At 40.6% G+C, this 25541-nt stretch overlaps 1 protein-coding gene across 2 annotated transcripts; it reads right to left on the bottom strand.

Annotated features, from left to right (window-relative positions):
- Positions 1–1051: 1051 nt before the first annotated feature.
- LOC109764923 (U-box domain-containing protein 44) lies at positions 1052–5442 on the bottom strand. 2 transcript variants are annotated; one of them, XM_020323704.4, is made up of 5 exons: positions 5119–5442; positions 4970–5031; positions 4068–4610; positions 3673–3982; positions 1052–2936 (listed from the first exon to the last, which is right to left on the bottom strand). In XM_020323704.4, exons 3-5 carry the CDS (start codon positions 4596–4598, stop codon positions 1354–1356), a joined length of 2424 nt encoding a protein of 807 aa, XP_020179293.1. In that variant the 5' UTR covers positions 4599–4610; positions 4970–5031; positions 5119–5442; the 3' UTR covers positions 1052–1353. The 2 variants fall into 2 exon arrangements, with proteins under 2 accessions (XP_020179293.1, XP_020179294.1); XM_020323705.4 differs by having other exon boundaries at positions 4970–5034; positions 5119–5438.
- Between the last annotated feature and the right edge of the window lie 20099 nt (positions 5443–25541).

Below are 25541 nucleotides of genomic sequence, written 5' to 3'. Positions count from 1 at the left end.
ATATTGCGTTTGCTCCCTTCAAACTCCTCCGTTTACCTTCATATGCAAATGTTTTATATTTCGCTGTTATACTCTTAGATTTGCATGTGTAGGTTGATTGCTTGACTTGTGCTAAGTTGCTAAAATCTGCCAAGACTTAAAATTGAGAAAATGCTAGATTTTTATTTGGTCAAGTAGTCTAATCATCCCCCCCCCCCCCCTCCCTAGACATACTTTCGATCCTACACTAGGCTCGCCGGGCCAAGCTGGATTGGCAATGTAACCAAACACGCCCTAAATTTTTTCATGCATCGGTGAGCTACTTTCATTTAAATGTTCTGCCTAAATTTGCGCACTTAGTATTGTTTCTTTGTAGGGTCACTACACTTGTCACATCAGAAGTTTTTGCTTAGATGACAGCTATGGAGCAAAATGAGTGAATCTACACTTTAAATATGTCTATATACATCCGTATATGATAGTTCATTTGAAATCTTTAAAAGACAAATATTTAAAAACGGATGGGAATACTTAATTAAAGATTGCACAAGCTATGAACTCAGCTGGTACTGAAATATGTATTCTCAGAGCAATTAACTACTTCATTAAAGATTGCACAAACTTAACTACTTAATTAAAGATTGCACAAACTATGAACTCAGCTGGAACACGCATCATACGAAACCATAACACACTCCCGTCCGATGAACAACACAAGGAATGAATGAAAACTACAAAATTTGTTGTGTGCAGAAGCTTCTTTTCTTTCTCTTTCGGGTTTCAACCAACTTATGTATGATTACAGTACGAACACACAAATGAGAGCTCCCGACCATGAACAGCAAAATAAAAAAATTACTAGAAATAAACTGTTTTTTATCAGAAAAAAAAAATTGGTGGTATGTGAAACAGTTTACTGTTTATGCTGTGTTCAGACCAATATTTTTCTTTCTCTCAGATGTTCGAACACGTTGAAAATTGGTACAGACATGCAAAAAAAACAAGTTTTTTCTAGTATTTTATTATTTTACTGTTAACTGAGATCAGATGGGCTCAGGCGCAGAAATGGATATTCGCACAAAAATATCATGCTATGCATCTGAGCATCTGAATAATACAGATACAACAAGCTTACAGGGTGGAAATATACACTATACTATACACACCAACAATACCTTCAGTTCCCATTCTATCAATTCGATTAGTTTGGGAACTATTTGGAGAGCGGCAGTACTAACACGATTAAGCTGGGAAAGCAACTGATTGGTGTGAGATTTGGCATGCGCCAATATTTGAGTTACGTATCTTTATGCAACCCAAGAGGATCTGCAGGCGACCGGTATAAGAGAACTAGCCTACTTCTGCATAACATGGTCACTGTGCCCCGATCTTCGAAAATATCCCTGAGAAATTGGGCAGCTTATCAACATGCTTTAGTGCTCGCTCTGCAATTTGCCTTGTCCTAAAGTCACCATGCCTGAAAGCTTCAACCAAGGCTGTACTGACATTTTGGTTTCCCGAGATCTCATAAGCTATTTCATCCGTCCTAAGGATCCTTTCTACGGCCCACACCGCTCTCTGCCTCAGCGCTTCAGTCCGATTCTCACACAACACATCAAGAATTGGTTTGACGCCCTCTGCGTCGCACAGGACCATCACACCTTGATCAATGTCCACTCCATCGTCTAATAATGTGGACAGTGCTGTTAGAGAGGCTTCAACAACTTTCTCATTGTTGTGATCCAAGCAAGCAACCAACTTCTCCACCACCTTCCCTTCCAAGAGACAGAAGCTTTCCCTTGACGAACATATTCCATGATGAACTCTACAGACACCAGTTTCTACAGACTTCTGACTGAGGCATGGAAATATTGAAAAACACAATCCCGCGTTGGGAGGTGGCAGAATCTTCGTTAGATGCTTTGACTGGCCAGATAGATTTCCTAGTGCGGTGGCAGAGACAATCTGGACAGTGTCAAGACCATTCATCTGAAGCAGATCACTAAATAGTGCAGTGAGATTGTATTCACGAGCAACAGCAATGATATCTGGATCATCCTCCAAGATAAATGTGATCCGGGAGACAATCCTAACTAGACCTTCAAGAAAAGGGTTGACGAAACGCCCCCCACGACTCTCCCCTTGTCTGATCATTATCACTTTGGATATTATTGTGGTGAAAGCCCCATCTTCAACAAGACGTCTGGTTAGCACCGAATCCTGCAGAGGAAGATCAGCTACCAGACCAGCAGCTGGTGCTTGCTCTTCAGAAATACCATTGTTGTCGGCAATGACTCTAATCAAGCTGCTGAGTTGACTAAAATTTCCACGAAAAGCTTCAGCCAGTTCTTGACCCATACATGGTGATATGTTATTCAAGAGCTTGATGGAAGCCATGCGAACCTCTCTTTGAGGTGCTTCAACAAACTGAATTAAACTGACAGTAGCCCCTGAGCTTTTGATGGCATCAACTATGCCTTGGACAGTTGTAGAAGAACTAGTTAAACCAACAAGCACCTGGAGTAACTTACACTCAGTTGCAGGTCCTGTATTGCTGATGAGATGAAGCAGATTGTGAACAATTTCTTCAGATACCAGTGTCTGCCTGTTGTGGTCAAGTGGAATGGACTGAAAATTTGCACCTGATGCCACAACATTTGCAAGAATTGTTGCTGATACCTCCTTCAACTTCATTGGAAGCTGATTACTGCCAACTGTAAAGAGGTCTGCTATGAGAGGTGGGAGAATACCTGCTTCAATTAGTATCTTCGCACTGACGTCGTAAGATGAAATTTGATTCAGTGCCTTCAGAGCTGCTTCTCTAGCCTCCCTATTCCCACTTTTCATGATATTGACTAGTGCGGAGCCTGCTGTTTGTGCCACAAAGACCTTCACATCGTTGGTTAAAACAAGCTCCCCGACATAAGCAGCCATAGATAATTGTGTATCAGCTGAACCTACAAATGCACACAAGAAGGAACTAAGCCCTGAGTACAAAGAAAGAACATTGGAAAATGAATATCAGTCATAACACATTTCTACCGTTCCAGTGACACAATTTTTATACAGTGCACGTGCTAACTAGAAGATACCCATAGTAAGAAAAATCTAATACTTAAGTGAACATATACCAACTGAACCTTGCACATAATAGTTAACCCAATCAACATGAACTGCCCCAACATATTGATGTTAGAGGGGGAATTCTTATCCATGCACTGAAGTAATACCACAGTGACAAAGCTATATACAAGTGAACTGAAATAATCTATTCGAAATAGTTCATCTTAGGCATGCAGCAATCCCATGATTAATTACCTTCATCTTGAAATAAATTTGAATTCTGCAGCTAGGCAGCTGGGTAATGCACCACATCCTAATGTACATAATTACTCTCTTTTTATCTTATGAGTCTAGTTCCTAGTATGTTATAATTTTCTGCTTTATGTATTTGACGAAGTATTTTTATAACTATGGTAACAAAAAGTGGTGAGAAACGACTATTCAATATGGGTGGTGAGATAAAAGAGCAATAAAACAGGAATACAGGAAAGCAAAACACAGATGAGAAGCAAATTAATGAGAATATCGCTAGGGGGTAGCACATATCACTGTCATTCAGTAGTTTAATGGCAATGGCAACATACACGACCTCTGCCTTTTTTCAAGATAAGGAAATTGTATAAATAATACCTTCAAGAAGAAGCCTAAGAAGCGGTTGCAGTCTACCGTTTTCCGCCATCTGTCTAACATTTTTTTCACAGCTCTCCAAATTCACAAGTGTCTTATCAGCCCTATCAACTGTAAACAGGTTTTCTATTTTACTACTTGACAAGCCAACAAGTATAAGTATGGCCCCAGGAACGCTCCCAATTTTTTCTGAAAGAGGTTTATATTGTGAAAGTTCATATAACAGAGATGCAGCCTGTTCTTTCTCTTGGACGTGGCCATGAGATAAGAACTTCACTATTGTGCGAATATTGTCCCCGGCAGCAATCTCATCCTGTGAAAAAAATTCTGGGATATTAGAAACACAAGATTGGTGACAAATTTAAAACTATGGAAAGTAGATTCATAAAAAAAAGCACCTTGTTATCATTGTCATCTTTAGCTACAAAGCAAAGACTTTCCAATGCCTTTTGCCGTACTTTTGTACTGCTATTCTTCAACAGCTCGGAAATTAAGCTTATCAAGCCAAGCTTCCTCACTACATGTCTGCTGGATCTACTTCTCTGACATATCTCCACAACATATTCAAGTGCTTGCAAAGTATCATGTTCTGAATTCTCGGAAGTTAAGGATTTACAGGCTACATCAAGTTTAGCTGCCTCATTCCTATGCATCCATTCATCAATAGTGTTTCTCAGAGCAATGCTTGGATTCAACTCAGTGCTGCTGAGCTCCTTCCTAGTAATAGGGCAGACAAGGCTCCTTCCACTGCTATCAGATTCCTTGAACCACTTCAAAATGGCTTCCCGTTCAAATGTAGCACCACTCTCTAAAGTGACAGGATCCCGCATAATTTGTTTTGTGAGTGGACAAAGAAATGATTCATAAATAGGCTCAACGCGCAAGCTGTCAGTGGACGAATCATAATGACCATCTTGAACGTCTGCCATCACACCACGGCACTGCATACAAATTCAGAGGGAAGAAATCAGAGATATATATATATAGTAGGTTCATAAGAGACAGGCCAGCAATGAAAGACATGCAACAATTGGAAAGGATTACTACGAGCGTGCAAAAGATATTGAGATCGTCACCCTAAAGCCAGGAAATGTCAGACATACTCAAAAGTTGCTGCAAAACATTCGATATTAGGTATATATATTTCTCATGTGAATATATCGCACTTAGAACCCCAAGTTCAATAATCATTTTTCTATACTAGTAAGAAATCCAACCAAACCTACTACTAACACCGATTACATATACCTAAATTGGCATCACTTCCATCACATATCAATGCTAGTGGGACGGATTTTACCTCAAATCCACGAGTAATAGGAAAGTGAAGCGCACTTAGTGGAGGCAGCGGCCGGGGAGCACCTGCTGAGAGCAGTATTGTTAAAGCGGGGATTAGCAGGAGGTAGCGACGAGGGATGTTCACAGGACCACCGAAGACAGGGCGCGTACCTCGGAGAGGAATTAGTCGCTCCACGGAGAGCAAATACGACCGGCCACAGCAATTCACACGACTGCGGCGGCACTACCCAGCCATGGCGGTGGCGAGGAGAACCAGATCGATATGGCGGAGGGGTCGGGGTGGAAGATCTGCCGGGGGGAGAAACTACGAGACGGCGGAGGCGGACCAGTGAGGCGGAGGGCGAGACCCGGAAGGGTAGGGGAGAGGGGAGCGGAAGGGAGATACTTCTCGGCGACGGGTGCTACTTGCTAGTCAGCTAGCCGGCTGCGAGTGGGTAAGCGAAGCCGCACAGGAGGGCGCCGTATCAACCGCTCGTTTCTATGCAACGCCTTCTATTTCTAGCTATGGACTGTGCAAAGCGGGGTGGGTTTGCGGGGTTCGGGCCTGATGAATCGGATTCAGACCGATAAGACTAGTATTAGTGGGGAGTAACTTACAGACTACTAATATGTTACTAATCTACTTCCTCCGTAATCTAATATAAGAGCGTTTAGATTACTACTAAACGTTTTTATATTAGTTTACAGAGGGAGTATGTTATTACCTTTATAGTCGGAAGTAACATATACTGCATATGGTATAATGCAACACTTCATTTATTAGGTTATAGATTCATTTTGTCTTGGTACTCTCTCCTTTCCAGTTTATAGGGCTCAATTCAAAAATCTCACCAACCAAGGTAGATGGTGAGTGGTGAAATACTTTTTGTAATTTGCGAAAGTACGCAATTAATGCTCTTGTTTTCCTTAAAAAATTATGTTTACCAATGTATTAATTGCAATGCATGCATGCATAAAGTACATGCATTGGTCAATTTTCTCTTAATACTTGCATTCAATTATTTAATGCACCTTGGAATCTGAACTTGTAATGGGGAACAACCAAATTGAGCCTTATAAAATGAAAAAACTAAGATTTTGAGATAAGCCCTATAAACCAGAAAGAAGGGAGTATATGTGATGCTACTCATACTATGAGTAACTAGTTATGTTGCCGCATGTCTCTCTTTCTTCATTAATTACTTGTCACGTCATCTATTTTATATAGATATGCGTGATGTTACCATCTATGTTACTCTCACTGTGGCTAATCTAATCTTCGTAAGACTGGTGACATCTCAGGTTCACCTTGTTTATCATCTTCTCCTCATGATAAATCTCAGCTATCAAATGAAGCTTCTACATAAAAGATCTATTTAGGTCACATGACAAGGAGCGGTGCCAGACAAATAAAACAAGAGGTGAATATTGGGATTATGTGTCCTACAACTATATTCAAATTACTTAGAATTGTTAATATTTGAAATACCTTATTATGGAATTATACATGTATTTATACATAAAATTGCTTTACATGTTTAGCATGGAATTGTTACTTATTGAAATGTACTTAAGTAATATATTCTTAAGGAAGCTGGTCGATTATCAATGGAATACAATATATTATTTATATTTGGAAAGACTACTTGGGTACACCGATGGTTGGAAGGAGCTAGATCGTATAGTTAGATTACAACCCTAATGTTGATCTACGTAATTAGAGGAATTTACACTCTATTATGGCGCGTTGCTCACAGGCGCGTGCTCTAGGGACATAATGAGTACAATCCTTTAATAGACAAATATGATCGTGGTTGATAATTTGATTTGGACTCTATCTCGAAAGCTAGTTGTAACGACTAGGAATCTTATCTGTATAAGAAGTGGACTCTTTGAAAATACTATATAAGACGGTCTCTATCTCCTAGCCAGATATGCGAATTGTGAGCGCCACCACGGATAAGAACAGAGAAATAGGGGTAGACCACAAACCCTGAATTTCTAACATTGGTATCAGAGCAAGGGTCGACAGTAGTCACTTAAACCCAATCCGCTGCGTACTTTGCCGCCGGTGGTCGCCGTGATCCTCTCGCCTGTGATTTTCTGTGTGCCCCCGCCTGGAGTGTCAACTCCATTGACTAGACAGCTTCCCCTCCTATTTGAAATGTTTTGCGCTACAATCGGTGCGTCCGTCGAGGAGGAAAATCAAGTGGCTGGAGTAGTACTATTGTTGCTTGCGCGTGGACGATGGAATACTTCACGCCATCTTCTGTTGTTGCTTGCTCGCGGATCCATTACGCACGGGAACTTAAGGCAATCTCTGCGCTGTTGGTTCCTTGTGTGAAGGCAAGAAAATCAACTGGAAGAACTTCCTCACGTGAAGAACAAACCAACGTGGTGTAGTATTTTGTACAAGCAATTGATTTGCACGTGTCTCGAGATCTTATCGTTTCATCAATCACTTGCTACTTCTACTGACAGCGAGACCGTGATGGAAGAAGGCCGCTGTCTGGAATTCGAAGTTTGTCGCTTCGTCGGAGCTCTCTCTCTTGCAGGGCATGCGTACCTACCAAATTCTTCCCCAACTATGTTGAAAATCTCGCCCATGTGCTCCCGCTGCATTGATGTGTGTGGATCAAGGAAGGAGTGCACCCGTGCAGGAAAGAGAATCACATACTTGAAGGTTCCTTATTTATTTATGGAAATTTTCATGGCATCGGCTGTTCCCGTGATCACATCTTCTGATCGGTAAACTTTTCTTGAATGGCATCAAAAATATGTTTTTTGAATTTCTTGGAACCTACCGATTTAGCAAATATTATCACGGTTTGGAAAATAGAGAATTACAGTTTTATTTTTTACAGAGAAAATTGATTACATTATTGACAAGAACAAACCGAAAGTGCTAAATTAAAGTGCCACTGTTGAGGAAAGTGAAGGAAATATGCCCTAGAGACAATAATAAAGTTGTTATTTATATTTCCTTATATCATGATAAATGTTTATTATTCATGCTAGAATTTTATTAAATGGAAACTTAGTACATGTGTGAATACATAGACAAAACAGAGTGTCCCTAGTATGCCTCTACTTAACTAGCTCGTTAATCAAAGATGGTTAAGTTTCCTAATCATAGACATGTGTTGTCATTTGATGAACGGGATCACATCATTAGAGAATGATGTGATGGACAAGACCCATCCGTTAGCTTAGCATAATGATCGTTAAGTTTTATTGCTATTGCTTTCTTCATGACTTATACATATTCCTCTGACTATGAGATTATGCAACTCCCGAATACCGGAGAAACACCTTGTGTGCTATCAAACGTCACAACGTAACTGGGTGATTATAGAGATGCTCTACAGGTGTCTCCGAAGGTGTTTGTTGGGTTGGCATAGATCAAGATTAGGATTTGTCACTCCGAGTATCAGAGAGGTATCTCTAGGCCCTCTTGGTAATGCACATCACTATAAGCCTTGCAAGCAATGTGACCAATGAGTTAGTTACGGGAAGATGCATTACAGAACGAGTAAAGAGACTTGCCGGTAATGAGATTGAACTAGGTATGATGGTACCGACGATCGAATCTCGGGCAAGTAACATACCGATGACAAAGGGAATTACGTATGTTGTTATTGCGGTTTGACCGATAAAGATCTTCGCAGAATATGTAGGAACCAATATGAGCATCCAGGTTCCACTGTTGGTTATTGACTGGAGATGTGTCTCGGTCATGTCTACATAGTTCTCGAACCCGTAGGGTCCGCACGCTTAACGTTTGATGACGATTTGTATTATGAGTTATGTGTTTTGGTGACCGAAGTTTGTTCGGAGTCCCGGATGAGATCATGGACATGACGAGGAGTCTCGAAACGGTCCAGAGGTAAAGATTCATATATTAGAAGGTAGTATTCGGACATCGGAATGGTTTCGAGTGGTTCGGGTATTTTACCGGAGTACCGAGGGGTTACCGGAACCCCTAGGGGAAGTATTGGGCCTACATGGGCCTTAGTGGAGAGAGAGGAGGGCCGCAAGGGGTGGCCCCCCCCATGGCAGTCCAAATTGAACTAGGGGAGGGGGCGGCGGGCGAATCCTACTAGGAGTGGAGTCCTAGTAGGACTCCCCCCCATGGCGCGTGCCTCCTGGCCGGTCGCCTCCTCCTCCCCTCCTTTATATACGGGGGCAGAGGCACCCCATAGCACATCAATTGTTCTCTTAGCCGTGTGCGGTGCCCCCCTCCACAGTTCACTCCTCCGGTCATAGCATCGTAGTGCTTAGGCGAAGCCCTGCGCGGATCACATCACCGTCACCGTCACCATGCCGTCGTGCTGACGGAACTCTCCCTCGACCCTCTGCTGGATCAAGAGTTCGAGGGATGTCATCGAGCTGAACGTGTGCTGAACTCGGAGGTGCCGTACGTTCGGTACTAAGATCGGTTGGATCGTGAAGACGTTCGACTACATCAACCGCGCTAAACTAACGCTTCCGCTTTCGGACTATGAGGGTACGTGGACACACTCTCCCCCTCTCATTGCTATGCATCTCCTAGATAGATCTTGCGTGATCGTAGGAAATTTTTTGAAATTGCATGCTACGTTCCCCAACAGTGGCATCAAAGCCAGGTCTATGCGTAGATGATATGCACGAGTAGAACACAAAGAGTTGTGGGCGATAATAGTCATACTGCTTACCACCAACGTCTTATTTTGATTCAGCGGTATTGTTGGATGAAGCGGCCTGGACCAACATTACATGACCACGTTCATAAGACCGGTTCTACCGACGTGCTTTTGCACACAGGTGGCTGGCGGGTGTCTGTTTCTCCAACTTTAGTTGAATCGAATTTGACTACGGCTAGTCCTTGTTGAAGGTTAAAACAGCACACTTGACGAAAAATCATTGTGGTTTTGATGCGTAGGTAAGAACGGTTCTTGCTAGAAGCCTGTAGAAGCCACGTAAAACTTGCAACAACAAAGTAGAGGACGTCTAACTTGTTTTTGCAGGGCATGTTGTGATGTGATATGGTCAAGACGTGATGAGATATAAATTGTTGTATGAGATGATCATGTTTTGTAATAGTTATCGGCAACTGGCAGGAGCCTTATGGTTGTCGCTTTATTGTATGAAATGCAATCGCCATGTAATTGCTTTACTTTATTACTAAGCGGTAGCGATAGTCGTAGAAGCAATAGTTGGCGAGACGACAACGACGCTACGATGGAGATCAATGTGTCAAGCCGGTGAGGATGGAAATCATGACGGTGCTTTGGAGATGGAGATCAAAGGCACAAGATGATGATGGCCATATCATGTCACATATTTTGATTGCATGTGATGTTTATTTTTTATGCATCTTGTTTTGCTTAGTACGGCAGTAGCATTATAAGATGATCCCTTACTAAATTTCAAGGTATAAGTGTTCTCCCTGAGTATGCATCGTTGCTACAGTTCGTCCTGCCAAGACACCACGTGATGATCGGGTATGATAAGCTCTACGTTCACATACAACGGGTGCAAGCCAGTTTTGCACGTGCAGAGTACTCGGGTTAAACTTGACAAGCCTAGCATATGCAGATATGGCCTCGGAACACTGAGACCGAAAGGTCGAACGTGAATCATATAGTAGATATGATCAACATAGAGATTTTCACCATCAAAAACTACTCCATCTCACGTGATGATTGGACATGGTTTAGTTGATATGGATCACGTGATCATTTAGATGACTAGAGGGGTGTCTATCTAAGTGGGAGTTCTTAAGTAATATGATTAATTGAACTTAAATTTATCATGAACTTTGTCCTGATAGTTTTTGCATATCTATGTTGTTGTAGATCAATGGCCCGTGCTACCGTTCCCTTGACTTTTAATGTGTTCTTAGAGAAAGCTAAGTTGAAGGTAGCAACTACACGGACTGGGTCCGTAACTTGAGGATTATCCTCATTGCTGCACAGAAGAATTACGTCCTGGAAGCACCGCTAGGTGCAAGACCCGCTGCAGGAGCAACTCCGACGTTATGAACGTCTGGCAGACTAAAGCTAATGACTACTCGATAGTTCAGTGTGCCATGGTTTACGGCTTAGAATCGGGACTTCAAAGACGTTTCGAACGTCATGGAGCATATGAGATGTTCCAAGAGTTAAAGTTAATATTTCAAGCAAATGCCCGAGTTGAGAGATATGAAGTCTCCAACAAGTTCTATAGCTGCAAGATGGAGGAGAACAGTTCTGTCAGTGAACATATACTCAGAATGTCTGGGTACCATAACCACTTGACTCAGCTGGGAGTTAATATTCCCGATGATAGTGTCATTGACAGAGTTCTTCAATCACCGCCACCAAGCTATAAAGGCTTCGTGATGAACTATAATATGCAAGGGATGGAAAAGACAATTCCCGAGCTCTTCACGATGCTAAAGGCTGCGGAGGTAGAAATCAAGGAGCATCAAGTGTTGATGGTTAACAAGACCACTAGTTTTAAGAAAAAGGGCAAAGGGAAGAAGGGAAGCTTCAAGAAGAATAGCAAGCAAGTTGCTGCTCAAGGGAAGAAACCCAAGTCTGGATCTAAGCCTGAAACTGAGTGCTTCTACTGCAAAGGGACTGGTCACTGGAAGCGGAACTGCCCCAAGTATTTGGCGGATAAGAAGGATGGCAAATTGAAAGGTATATTTGATATACATGTTATTGATGTGTACCTTACTAATGCTCGTAGTAGCGCCTAGGTATTTGATACTGGTTCTGTTGCTCATATTTGCAACTCGAAACAGGGGCTACGGATTAAACAAAGATTGGCTAAGGACGAGGTGACGATGCGCGTCGGAAATGGTTCCATGGTCGATGTGATCGCCGTCGGCACGCTACCTCTACATCTACCTTCGGGGTTAGTTTTAGACCTAAATAATTGTTATTTGGTGCCAGTGTTGAGCATGAACATTATATCTGGATCTTGTTTGATGCGAGACGGTTATTCATTTAAATCAGAGAATAATGGTTGTTATATTTATATGAGTAATATCTTTTATGGTCATGCACCCTTGATGAGTGGTCTATTTTTGTTGAATCTCGATCGTAGTGATACACATATTCATAATATTAAAGCCAAAAGATGCAAAGTTAATAATGATAGTGCAACTTATTTGTGGCACTGCCGTTTAGGTCATATTGGTGTAAAGTGCATGAAGAAACTCCATGCTGATGGACTTTTGGAATCACTTGATTATGAATCACTTGATGCTTGCGAGCCATGCCTCATGGGCAAGATGACTAAGACTCTGTTGTCCGGAACAATGGAGCGAGCCACTGACTTATTGGAAATAATACATACTGATGTATGCGGTCCGATGAGTGTTGAGGCTCGCGGCGGGTATCGTTATTTTCTGACCTTCACAAATGATTTGAGCAGATATGGGTATATCTACTTAATGAAACATAAGTCTGAAACATTTGAAAAGTTCAAACAATTTCAGAGTGAAGTGGAAAATCATCGTAACAAGAAAATAAAGTTTCTACGATCTGATCGTGGAGGTGAATATTTGAGTTACGAGTTTGGTCTTCATTTGAAACAATGTGGAATAGTTTCGCAACTCACGCCACCTGGAACACCACAGCGTAATGGTGTGTCCGAACGTCGTAACCGTACTTTATTAGATATGGTGCGATCTATGATGTCTCTTACCGATTTACGACTATCGTTTTGGGGTTATGCTTTAGAGACGGTTGCATTCACGTTAAATAGGGCACCATCTAAATCTGTTGAGACGACACCATATGAGTTGTGGTTTAACAAGAAACCTTAGCTGTCGTTTCTTAAAGTTTGGGGCTGTGATGCTTATGTGAAAAAGCTTCAACCTGATAAGCTCGAACCCAAGTCGGAGAAATGTGTCTTCATAGGATACCCAAAAGAAACTGTTGGGTACACCTTCTATCACAGACCCAAAGGCAAGATATTTGTTGCTAAGAATGGATCATTTCTAGAGAAGGAGTTTCTCTCGAAAGAAGTGAGTGGGAGGAAAGTATAACTTGACGAGGTAGTTGTACCTTCTCCCGAATTGGAAAGTAGTTCATCACAGAAATCAGTTCCAGTGATGCCTACACCAATTAGTGAGGAAGTTAATGATGATGATCATGAAACTTCAGATCAAGTTACTACTGAACCTCGTAGGTCAACCAGAGTACGTTCCGCACCAGAGTGGTATGGCAATCCTATTCTGGAAGTCATGTTACTCGACCATGACAAACCTACGAACTATGAGGAAGCGATAATGAGCCCAGATTCCGCGAAATGGCTTGAGGCCATGAAATCTGAGATGGGATACATGTATGAGAACAAAGTGTGGACTTTGTTGACTTGCCCGACGATCGGCAAGCCATATAGAATAAATGGGTCTTCAAGAAGAAGACTGACGCTGACGGTAATGTTACTGTCTACAAAGCTCAACTTGTTGCAAAAGGTTTTCGACAAGTTCAAGGGGTTGACTACGATGAGACCTTCTCACCCGGTAGCGATGCTTAAGTCTGTCCGAATCATGTTAGAAATTGCCGCATTTTATGATTATGAAATTTGGCAAATGGATGTCAAAACTGCATTCCTTAATGGATTTCTTAAAGAAGAGTTGTATATGATGCAACCAGAAGGTTTTGTCGATCCTAAAGGTGCTAACAAAGCGCGCAAGCTCCAGCGATCCATTTATGGACTGGTGCAAGCATCTCGGAGTTGGAATATAGGCTTTGATAGTGTGATCAAAGCATATGGTTTTATACAGACTTTTGGAGAAGCCTGTATTTACAAGAAGTGAGTGGGAGCTCTGTAGCATTTCTGATATTATATGTGGATGGCATATTATTGATTGGAAATAATACAGAATTTCTGGATAGCATAAAAGGATACTTGAATAAGAATTTTTCAATGAAAGACCTCGGTGAAGCTGCTTATATATTAGGCATCAAGCTCTATATAGATAGATCAAGACACTTAATTGGACTTTCACAAAGCACATACCTTGATAAAGTTTTGAAGAAGTTCAAAATGGATCAGTCAAAGAAAGGGTTCTTGCCTGTGTTACAAGGTGTGAAATTGAGTCAGACTCAATGCCCGACCACCGCAGAAGATAGAGAGAAAATAAAAGTCATTCCCTATGCCTCAGCCATAGGTTGTATCATGTACGCAATGTTGTGTACCAGACCTGATGTGTGCCTTGCTATAAGTTTAGCAGGGAGGTACCAAAGTAATCCAGGAGTGGATCACTGGACAGCGGTCATGAACATCCGGAAATACCTGAAAAGTACTAAGGATATGTTTCTCGTTTATGGAGGTGACAAGGAGCTTGTCGTAAATGGTTACGTCGATGCAAGCTTTGACACTGATCCAGATGACTCAAAGTTAGAAACCGGTTACGTATTTATATTGAATGGTGGAGCTGTAAGTTGGTGCAGTTCCAAGCAGAGCGTCGTGGCGAGATCTACGTGTGAAGCGGAGTACATAGTTGCTTCGGAAGCAGCAAATGAAGGAGTCTAGATGAAGGAGTTCATATCCCATCTAGGTGTAATACCTAGTGCATCGGGTCCAATGAAAATCTTTTGTGACAATACTGGAGCAATTGCCTTGGTGAAGGAATCCAGATTTCACAAGAGAACCAAACACATCAAGAGATGCTTCAACTCCATCCGCGATCAAGTCAAGGAGGGAGACATACAGATTTGCAAGATACATACGGATCTAAATGTTGCAGACCCGTTGACTAAGCCTCTTCCACGAGCAAAACATGATCAGCACCAAGACTCCATGGGTGTTAGAATCATTACTATGTAATCTAGATTATTAACTCTAGTGCAAGTGGGAGACTGAAGGAAATATGCCCTAGAGGCAATAATAAAGTTGTTATTTATATTTCCTTATATCATGGTAAATGTTTATTATTCATGCTAGAATTGTATTAAACGAAAACTTAGTACATGTGTGAATACATGGACAAAACAGAGTGTCCCTAGTATGCCTCTACTTGACTAGCTCGTTAATCAAAGATGGTTAAGTTTCCTAACCATAGACATGTGTTGTCATTTGATGAACGGGATCACATCATTAGAGAATGATGTGATGGACAAGACCCATCCGTTAGCTTAGCATAATGATCATTAAGTTTTATTGCTATTGCTTTCTTCATGACTTATACATATTCCTCTGACTATGAGATTATGCAACTCCCGAATACCGGAGGAACACCTAGTGTGCTATCAAACGTCACAACGTAACTGGGTGATTATAAAGATGATGTACAGGTGTCTCTGAAGGTGTTTGTTGGGTTGTCATAGATCAAGATTAGGATTTGTCACTCCGAGTATCAGAGAGGTATCTCTGGGTCCTCTCGGTAATGCACATCACTATAAGCCTTGTAAGCAATGTGACTAATGAGTTAGTTACGGGATGATGCATTATGGAACGAGTAAAGAGACTTGCAGGTAACGAGATTGAACTAGGTATGATGATACCGACGATCGAATCTCGGGCAAGTAACATACCGATGACAAAGGGAATAACGTATGTTGTTATTGCGGTTTGACCGATAAAGATCTTCGTAGAATATGTAGGTACCAATATGAGCATCTAGGTTCCGCTGTTGGTTATTGACCGGAGATGTGTCTCGGTCAGGTCTACATAGTTCTCGAACACGTAGGGTCCGCACGCTTAACGTTCGATGAGGATTTGTATTATGAGTTATGTGTTTTGGTGACCGAAGTTTGTTCGGAGTCCCGGATGAGATCACGAACATGACGAGGAGTCTTGAAATGGTCGAGAGGTAAAGATTCATATATTGGAAGGTAGTATTCAGACATTGGAATGGTTTTGAGTGGTTCGGGCATTTTACCGGAGTACCGAGGGGTTACCGGAACCCCCAGGGAAAGTATTGAACCTACATGGGCTTAGTGGAGAGAGAGGAGGGCCGCAAGGGGTGGCCGCCCCCCCATGGCAGTCCAAATTGGACTAGGGGAGGGGGCGGCTCCCCCCTTTCCCTCTCCCTCTGCCACTCCTTCCTTTTCCCCTCCGGTGAAGAAAGGAAGGGGGGGCGAATCCTACTAGGAGTGGAGTCCTAGTAGGACTCCCCCCATGGCGCGCGCCTCTTGGTCGGCCTCCTCCTCATCCCCTCCTTTATACGGGGGCAGGGGGCACCCCATAGCACATCAATTGTTCTCTTTGCCGTGTGCGGTGCCCCCCTTCATAGTTTACTCCTCCGGTTATAGCGTTGTAGTGCTGAGGCAAAGCCCTGCGCGGATCACATCACCATCACCGTCACCACGCCATCGTGCTGATGAAACTCTCCCTCGACCCTCTGCTGGATCAAGGGTTCGAGGGACGTCAACAAGCTAAACGTGTGCTGAACTCGGAGGTGCCATACGTTCGGTACTAAGATCGGTTCGATCGTGAAGACGTTTGACAACATCAACCGCGTTAAACTAACGCTTCCGCTTTCGGTCTACAAGGGTACGTGGACACACTCTCCCCCTCTCGTTGCTATGCATCTCCTAGATAGATCTTGCGTGATCGTAGGAATTTTTTTGAAATTGCATGCTACGTTCCCCAACAGAAAGGATATGTTGAGTAATATGGACTTGGATTATGGATATTAAATGCCTTAAGTTTATGTCCGAGTCATTCTATTTTTCTTTGGCTGTTGTATATTGGAGACTTCGAGTGAATATATTGCATGTAAATTTATGTCCAGTCTGAACACCATTTTTTTGGGTGGAATATCTCTCTAGAAATATAGATTCTTGGCTATTGTTTTTTCCGAGATAAAAGCCATAATTTTCCTAAAAATTGTTGAAATAATTTTATATACACTTGTCACCATGAGTGGTCATCGAATCTATGCAATATGGGATACTATATATATATATCTATATCTATATCTATACCTATTAATAAAGGGGTAATCACTTCTTACCACCGTAATTTCGTCCATGTTTTCGTCCGTCCGTATATACCTTATATTATCGATCGATCGTCCGTCTGCCGTGTTGGCTAGCGCCAGAATTTCCTACATGGGCCACGACGCACTACAGGTCCGCTCCAGGACCATTGAATAGATCTGCCCATCCTAACTACGCGCTGCAGCGGCGGCCCGGAAAAAAAGTGGAAAAACAAATCGTGTCGGAGGGTTGAACTCCCGACTGGAGGTCCAGGAGAAAACGACTCATCCAACCAAGCTAGCCAAAGGCTGTGATTATAATACCACCTCGTGTCTTAATATCATATACCACCAATTTATATATGTGTATGATTTAAAATCAATAAGCCAACTCAAGAAGTGGCTCCCGGAATATGAGCTGGAAGGAAAGGGAAGGAAATAAAAGGAGCAAATTCGGCTCTTATATTAAGCAGAAAGGAAATAAATTATATGAGGAAGAATAAAGCAGAAATTCGGCTCTAATAAAGCAGAAAGGAAATCAGTGGGAAGGAAAGAGAAGGAAAGAGAGGGAGTAAAATTCGCTCCTCTATATGAGGAATATAAAGGAATGGAATTATGAGGAATTATAAAGCAAGGAGTAAATTTGGCTCTTATAACGCAGAAAGGAAAGAAACATAAATTTTGATTTGCACCATTATGAGTGGGAAGGAAACATAAATTTATATATGTGTATGATTTAAAATCAATAAGCCAACTCAAGAAGTGGCTCCCGGAATATGAGCTGGAAGGAAAGGGAAGGAAATAAAAGGAGCAAATTCGGCTCTTATATTAAGCAGAAAGGAAATAAATTATATGAGGAAGAATAAAGCAGAAAGGAAATCAGCGGGAAGGAAAGAGAAGGAAAGAGAGGGAGTAAAATTCGCTCCTCTATATGAGGAATATAAAGGAATGGAATTATGAGGAATTATAAAGCAAGGAGTAAATTTGGCTCTTATAACGCAGAAAGGAAAGAAACATAAATTTTGATTTGCACCATTATGAGTGGGAAGGAACAATGTTGTTGTTGTCGTGAATGTGCCGAGACGGGGACCAATTAAAATAAATGAGCATCATCGGTTGCACTTGCAACATATTCTAAGGCTCTTCTCATATTCACATACAAAAAGGTTGCCTCGCACCTTCATATTTTTGATAATGTTGTTTTGAATCTCCTAACGTTATGCTTGGCCACGTTTATATTACATCCAATGTTATGTGTACTCATTTGATCTAAGGATATCTATAATAACTTTAATATCCAGGTTCTTTGTCATGAATGAATCGATGAACCGGCGGTCCAACCGGTGACAGCCGCAACAGTTCAGTTTCCCGTTCGGTTTTTAAAAACTTCGATGGCCATGGAGGAAGAAGGTGGACGGTTCAACATCCTATAAATCTGTTTGCATTTAATTTTTAAAAAAATTCTAAAAGAACTTTTGGATTGGTTATTAATGTTTTAAAAAGTATACAACAATTTCACAGTCTACATATCCCACCCAGAGCACATACACCACTCCTCTTCCACCCGGTGATAGTATAAGTCGAAGGAGACGCCATCGAAGGACATGGCTATGACTTTCTATACTACATGGTACGGACACCAACAATCCATTTTTTTAAATGCAGACACAGAGAGTGTTGTTTTTAAGAGAAAGACTACTTCAAATTGTTTTTGGTCTAAAAAAATGTTCACCATTTTTATATTCAATATTTCCATAAAAGGTATCAAAATGTTTTAAAAATGGATGCATTTAAACATGTTCTAAAGTTTTTTAAAAATCTCAATTGTTTTTAAAAAGCATGTGTTAAAAAAGGTAAATCTTAAAGAAAACATTTTCATAAAAATTATCAGAATTTTTAAAAATGTTATTTAAAAAAAATAAAATGTTCACGTTTTCTCAAAAAGTAAAAAAGGTCAAACCAACTGACAAACTATTCCATGCACAACTACTCTTTCATCATACGAAGGCTGTTAAGCTGGCTTCTTCACATCCACACATCATGCTCCAAAAAGAGATAATCATAATGGAATATAACAAATGTTGCGTAATGGCACAAACAAAGCAGATTTTTGCGACTTTTTAGCCCGTTGCAACGCACGAGCATTTGTACTAGTTTGTTCTATGGAGGAAGACAAAAAACTCTTTGAGGGAACGATCTAGTCAATTATGGTTGACTACACCTTGAAGAGGAAGATACAATATTTCAAATAGAATTGGCTAAGAGGAAGTGTCTTTTATGGAACATCACTTATTTATGGAGGAAGGTAGAAACCACTCTGTGGACAAGGAAAATTGCTCTTTATCTGTCGGTATGTTTAATGATAATATTTGGACTATATTTATTTATTTGGGGCTATTTTTTCAAGTAGTTGGATTGTGGCCATGTCTTATTGCTGGAATACTATAGCAATTTTATTGACATACAAACAGTTTTAAAGGAAATTATAATTTTTATGTGTTTTGTCATTGTTGTTAAATCTTCTACACTTTCAAATTGGAAATTTTGCCATGAAACTCCCTTGTGGAGGAAAACTATTACTGTTATAGGACATCTGTGCAACTTCAGTGAGAAGGGATTTGATTTATTGTTTTACCTTGGAATCTAGTGACTATGCTATACTATTTGGAAAAGGAGGAGTGGAAATATTACTCAACAGTAAAATTAGTGTATTATTGAATTTTACACAATGGTCTCTTCTTTCTTGATGGTCCATTGGAAGTTAGCAACCCAAATTGTTTATTTGGGCAAATAACTCCATATGGAGGAATACTGACAATGGGAACATTGGAATCTCAATATTTATGGCATGTATGACTTGGTCACAAATCTTGGAACATGAGTAAGTGCTTTATTTAATTCTGAAATTCTAAACTTTAGTGGGAGGACTATGGTACTTGTGAAGCTTCACATATATTCTAGTTTTTTGGTTTATGTACACCCTTTTTCGAAGGTGGGAAGAGATAAAAAGCTTCATGTCATTATTATTTTGGCACCCTTATGGTATTTTCTTTACACTCCCACCAGAGGCCAGGTTATTTGTTTTATCTCATCATTGATGATTGCACTTGATATGGTTACGTTTATACTATATCAAAATACAAGTCAGAATGTTTTATTGTACCTGTCATATTATGTACCGAAGTGGAAATCAGTTGATTAAAATATTTCAAAGTTTTAACAACGGATTAGTGGTGCAAGTACACTTCAGTAATATATCAATCGAACGTGTAAAGATCATGGAATTATTCACCATTGTAATATACCTTACAGTCCACAATTGTATGGATGAATTGAATGTATTCTATACATCCTTGTTTTTTAAGGAAGCATTGCATACTGCCATTTGTTGATATCACTCTTCATCTACCACAGTCACTTGACTGGAAGGAAATCTTCTATTTTGGCATGAAATTCTCAGTTACTACAAAGTGCACACCAGGAATTTTTCATGGTTATTCTAGTGGATCAAAGGGTGTTTCCTTAGTTATCTAGAAAATAAATACTGGTGGAAAGTAGGAGCCCAATTATTTTTATGATCAAGGGTGAAATTATTGACAATCATAATGGAATATAATCTTGACCCCAAGGAAACTACAAGTGACACTCCAAACATGACATGCTTAGGATAAGTAGGAGGAATTAACTTGGAACGTAAACTCTGAATAATTTTTATGTGATTTTTGCGGGAAGTCACTATAAATACTAGAGCAAGACTACTAATAAGGGTGGAAGAAATGCGGGAATGAACAAATTCAATGAGGAAATATATTATTTGGGAACTTATTATCATAGCAAACAACCACAAGCCCATCGTTTGTAAGTGTTTTTTAGGAGACTTGGCTCATTGGAATATTATATTGTCACTCTTGCTATTCGGTTCTTTACACAAAGGGAAATATACTTTGTGGAAACTCTCTCTCCTGGAATTTAGGGAAAGAGTAAGACATGATTTGTTAACTCAATACATTAATGCATGGTCTTATGACAAGCTTCACATCAATGGAATAGCATGCCAGAAGGTTTTCTAAATGAAGAATGTATGGTCTTATGACAAGCTTCACATCAATGGAATAGCATGTCAGATGATTTTCTAAATGAAGCAAGGCAGTCATCTACAAATGTAAGTGTAAAATATTTTGCATTATTATTTTATATGTTAGCATTGTTTTGTTGTTTGCAATGATAAAGTCACGTTGATGGAAGTCAAAGCTTGGTCATATTTTAACTTTCATATGAAAGGAACGTTTGAAGCTTCCTATGTTTTAGAGTGGAACTACATAGGGTATGTTTTGAAAGATTCCTATGGAAAATTGCAAACTTATTAAAGTACCTGGAACCAAACTCAGTGAGAAATTATGTTTGAACTCCTGAGGACAAAGGGATAATAATGGTGTTGAAATTTACTGTATCTTTGTTATACAATCATACCTTAGCTTCCGGAATTTATGTTGCATTCAAGTAGTGGAAGCAAAGACGAGCAGCTAAGGGAATCTCACACATCATATAATATTGTGGAAAGTGCATCGCAACATGTCACTTGTTCTTGAATTTATATTAAGGTAAAACGCATTGAGGAATCTATTATTGTATCTATGATATGAGAAATAAGTCCTCGTACGCATATTCAATTAGTATTTATAGTACTAATATGGTCCAGGTTCACTAATTGGAATTTCTTTCAAAACATGGTTACTAATGGAACTTCATGTACTAATTGGATTTGATATTTATGTGGTTTTGAAAATTAATTCAGCACGATTATCATATATTTTGACTCAATGTAGAATTATTCATATTGTTGATATATGTGACTGAAATAATTGATGCGGAATTTCACTTGACAAAGCAAAATACTCAAGGTGCCTATAAAGGTGGAATTACACTCAAGGAAATAATTCTCGAGGCACCGAGGATAGCTATGCCAATAATTAGGCGGAAACTAAATGTCTCTAGTGATCTTAAGTGTCACAGGGAGGAAACATATTGAGGGAAGGTACCACTATATATTTCTTTGGATTTTCAACGTAGTGTTAATCTGGTTGCTGACCCCTTGACTAAGCCTATTAGTCATGAGGTAAGCATGTTAAGTCTATGGCTTTATGAATATTTGAATGATCGTTTTGGACAAGTGGGAGATGTTGGAATTATGTGTCCTACAACTATATTCAAATCACTTGGAGTTGTTAATATTCAGAATACCTCATTATGGAATCATACATGTATTTATACATGGAATTGCTTTACATGTTTAGCATGGAATTGTTACTTGCTGGAATGTACTTAAGTAATATATGCTTAAGGAAGCTGGTCGATTATTAGTGGAATACAATATATTATTTATATGGGGACTACCCCGATACACCGATGATTGGAAGGAGCTAGATCGTATAGTTAGATTATAGCCGTAATGTTGATCTGCGTAATTAGAGGAATTTACACTATATTATGGCGCATTGCTCACAAGCGTGTACTCTAGGGACATAATGGGTAGAATCTGTTAACAGACAAATATGATCGTGGTTGGTAATTTGATCTGGACTCTATCCCGGAAACTAGTTGTAATGACTAGGAATCTTATCTGTATAAGAGATGGACTCTTTGGAAAGACAATATAAGAAGGTCCCTACCTCCTAGCCTTAGATATGTGAATTCTGAGCGGCACCACGGATAAGCATAGAGGAATACGGGGTAGACCACAAACCCTAAATTATTAACAGTGAACGCGCTCCTAGCTGATCATAATTCAACTGTACATGAGAACTTTATACTGCCTAAATCTTGTGTGCTAATTTTACTCAGGTACAATGTTGAGGACAACCAACAACTTTCAACACATGAAGAATCAAGTTTTGAATCCCATACAACAAGTTTGAAGAGAACAAGTTTAAACTCTGATGTAAACCATGTTTTGGTGACAAGTGCAACTAGTTGCACCTCGAGGAAGAATAGCAAGCCATCTCAACACTCTATTGTTGCATGCGCAGTTCCAAAATTCGTCCCAAAACTTCCTGTATCACGCAACACAAATATATGAGTATTCAACACGTGTGGGAGCACAAAGTGGACAACATCTGAAGTCTACTTTCAGGACAATCAAACGTTGTATCATTTGGAGTCCTGAGTCAAAAGATATGAGAATTCCAATGCAAGCTGTCGAGAGCATTAATTGTTGCGCGAGGCTTCGAGTTTGCTCCCTTGGCCAGCTGGTTAGCACGAATTTGAGCCCCTCTTTTGGACTGGTTTCATACCTAAGCTAGGAGGGTTTTTCCTAGTATAAATATCACATACCCCACTTCAGCCACAACTCTTTGGCAATTTGATTCAGAATAGGTTAGCTGAGTGCAACCAAAATTTTGTTGGAGAGTTCACTTCCTCAGCTCTTGTAATCTTGCCTTGTGAGAGGGTAAACTCACTTTGTGATTTTACAACAGTAGACGTTGAGGCGACGACTAGTTCGTGCTTCCAACTTCATGCGTGGTTGCATGGATTGGAAGCTAAGAATGTGGTTGGGCGAATACCTGGTGGTGTGTGTTGCATTTGCAAGAGTTGGCTTCAGTCTCGTCAGGTTCCACTAGTTATCCTTTACCCGACAGCGTTGTTGGCTGGGATCGAGCATTTCCTTCATACCCTTCAGGTGGCGTTGATTCGTTCATCAAGAAGATCCACCATGAAGATCGGTCAACCCCGTATCATCTTGGCATCAGAGCTTCGATTGACACGGTAGGATCTTATATCCCTAGTTTAGTTTGTGTTCTTGTTCTTCCTAAAGTGCAGAAAATACCCCACAAAAATAACTTTACCTAGCCCTGTGCAGCCTTTAATCTATTATTTGGTGAGTTTTATCAAGTTCTTGTCCACTAGATCTTTGTTTTTAGTTGCTGAGTTTCCCCTCATCCATTCTTGTATGTTTGTGTTCATTTTCATCCACAGATTTCAGATCTGCATCGTCCACCAAATCGTGTGTATCTTTGTCACCCGGAGTCCGTTTGGGGTGTTTTTATGCATTTTGGAAAGCCCACACCATGTACTTTCCATCCATCCTTGTTAGATCTTATTCCCATCTTGTGCCCCCCAAAGTCAGATCTGTTCGTGTGTGTTTGTTGCCAAAGTTTCAGCTGTGTGTTCTTGTTGTTTGAGCTCATCCATTGCAATTTTCATGACTCCCCCAAAGTGTGTGTTTAGATCCAAGTCTCGTGTTGTAAGTTTGTCAAAAAAGAGAGCAAAAAAGAGGTAAAAAAGAAAAGAAAAAAATCTGCCCCAAGAAAGGAAGTGTGTGCAAGAAGCAAAAGAGAGAAATTTGGGACTATTCTTCACTTATATCTTGAGAAATCCCTATTTGTGTTGTGAGCTGAAACGTGTTAAGTGTGCAGAGTCTTCAATCCTTGCTTGCAACAAATCTGATTCCTTGGTGTGAGTTAAATGTTCCTCACGTATATCTCTTTCAGCAACTAAGGCATTAGAATATTGTGTGGATGATTACTTGGTTCAACAATATCTAGATTGTAGATTAATGCATGTTTTGCTAAATATATTGTGACGCCCTCGATTCAATCGTACACTAATCATACATGCAAATGTGTACGATCAAGATCAGGGACTCACGGGAAGATATCACAACCCAACTCTAGACACAAATAAATAATACAAGCTTTATATTACAAGCCAGGGGCCTCGAGGGCTCGAATACAAACGAGTCAGCGGAAGCAACAATATTCGAGTACAGACATAAGTTAAACAAGACCGCCTTAAGAAAGCTATCACAAAAGAAGCAACGATCGAAGAGGCAAGGCCTCCTGCTTGGGACCTCCTAACTACTCCTAGTCGTCAGCGGGCTCCACGTAGTAGTAGTCGACGGGGGTCTCATCTAGCTCATGGGATCCACCATCTGGTTGCATCAACGGAAAAGAAGAAAGAAGGGGGGAAATGGGGTAGCAAAGCAACTGTGAGTACTCATCCAAAGTACTCGCAAGCATCAGATCTATACTAAGTATGCATTGGTATCAAATGGAAGGGTTGTATCTGTGGACTGAACTACGGAATGCCAGAATAGAGGGGAAGGCCTAGCCTATCGAAGACTAGCATCTTCAAGCACCTTCAATCATCTTGCAGCATTCAGAAGAGTACATAATAACATATTATAATTAACAAACATGTTGTAATATTAATGCCCAGAGATCCTTCCTCGACTCCCTGCAAGAAAGCAATCCAGGAGCCACATATCCATCACATATCTCAAGTATCCATTTCTAGTTGTAATAGATCAGGATACCACTCCGAGCGTTCATTACCGTGGAAACGGCTATTCGAATAGATAACTTCCCTGCAGGGGTGCACCACATTACCCAACATGCTTTATTACTCTAACACTGCGTTTGGATGTCTGTATTGCAGCCTCGAATTGGATTTGGGATTCCCGAACCACCAATTCAGCTGTTTGGATGCGCACTGAAACATCGAATGGAAATGAGGCCGAATACAACACTGTATTCGTTCTCACGCGCGCTCCCCTCCCACAATACAGACCCCTCCGGCTCCGATTTCGCTGGATTTGCACTCACCCGCAAAACGTACCGCTTCGACCCCTCTCTTCCCCCACACGACCAGAAAAAGAAAACAGAGGTGGAGCGAAGAAGCTCCAGCGGCACCG

This window comes from Aegilops tauschii, chromosome 5 (assembly GCF_002575655.3).
Source record: "Aegilops tauschii subsp. strangulata cultivar AL8/78 chromosome 5, Aet v6.0, whole genome shotgun sequence".
Lineage (NCBI taxonomy): Eukaryota > Viridiplantae > Streptophyta > Magnoliopsida > Poales > Poaceae > Aegilops > Aegilops tauschii.
The sequence above is the reverse complement of the archived record's forward strand: the minus strand, read 5'-3'. Positions and strand labels throughout refer to the sequence as shown.

Excerpts from the sequence above, each read along its gene's own strand:
- LOC109764923 (XM_020323704.4), bottom strand. The coding sequence starts at position 4,598 with ATGGCAGACGTTCAAGATGGTCATTATGATTCGTCCACTGACAGCTTG. Across the intron at positions 3,983-4,067 it reads AAGATGACAATGATAACAAG|GATGAGATTGCTGCCGGGGA; the intron begins GTGCTTTTTTTT and ends TTTTTTTCACAG. Across the intron at positions 2,937-3,672 it reads TCTTAGGCTTCTTCTTGAAG|GTTCAGCTGATACACAATTA; the intron begins GTATTATTTATA and ends GTGCATTTGTAG.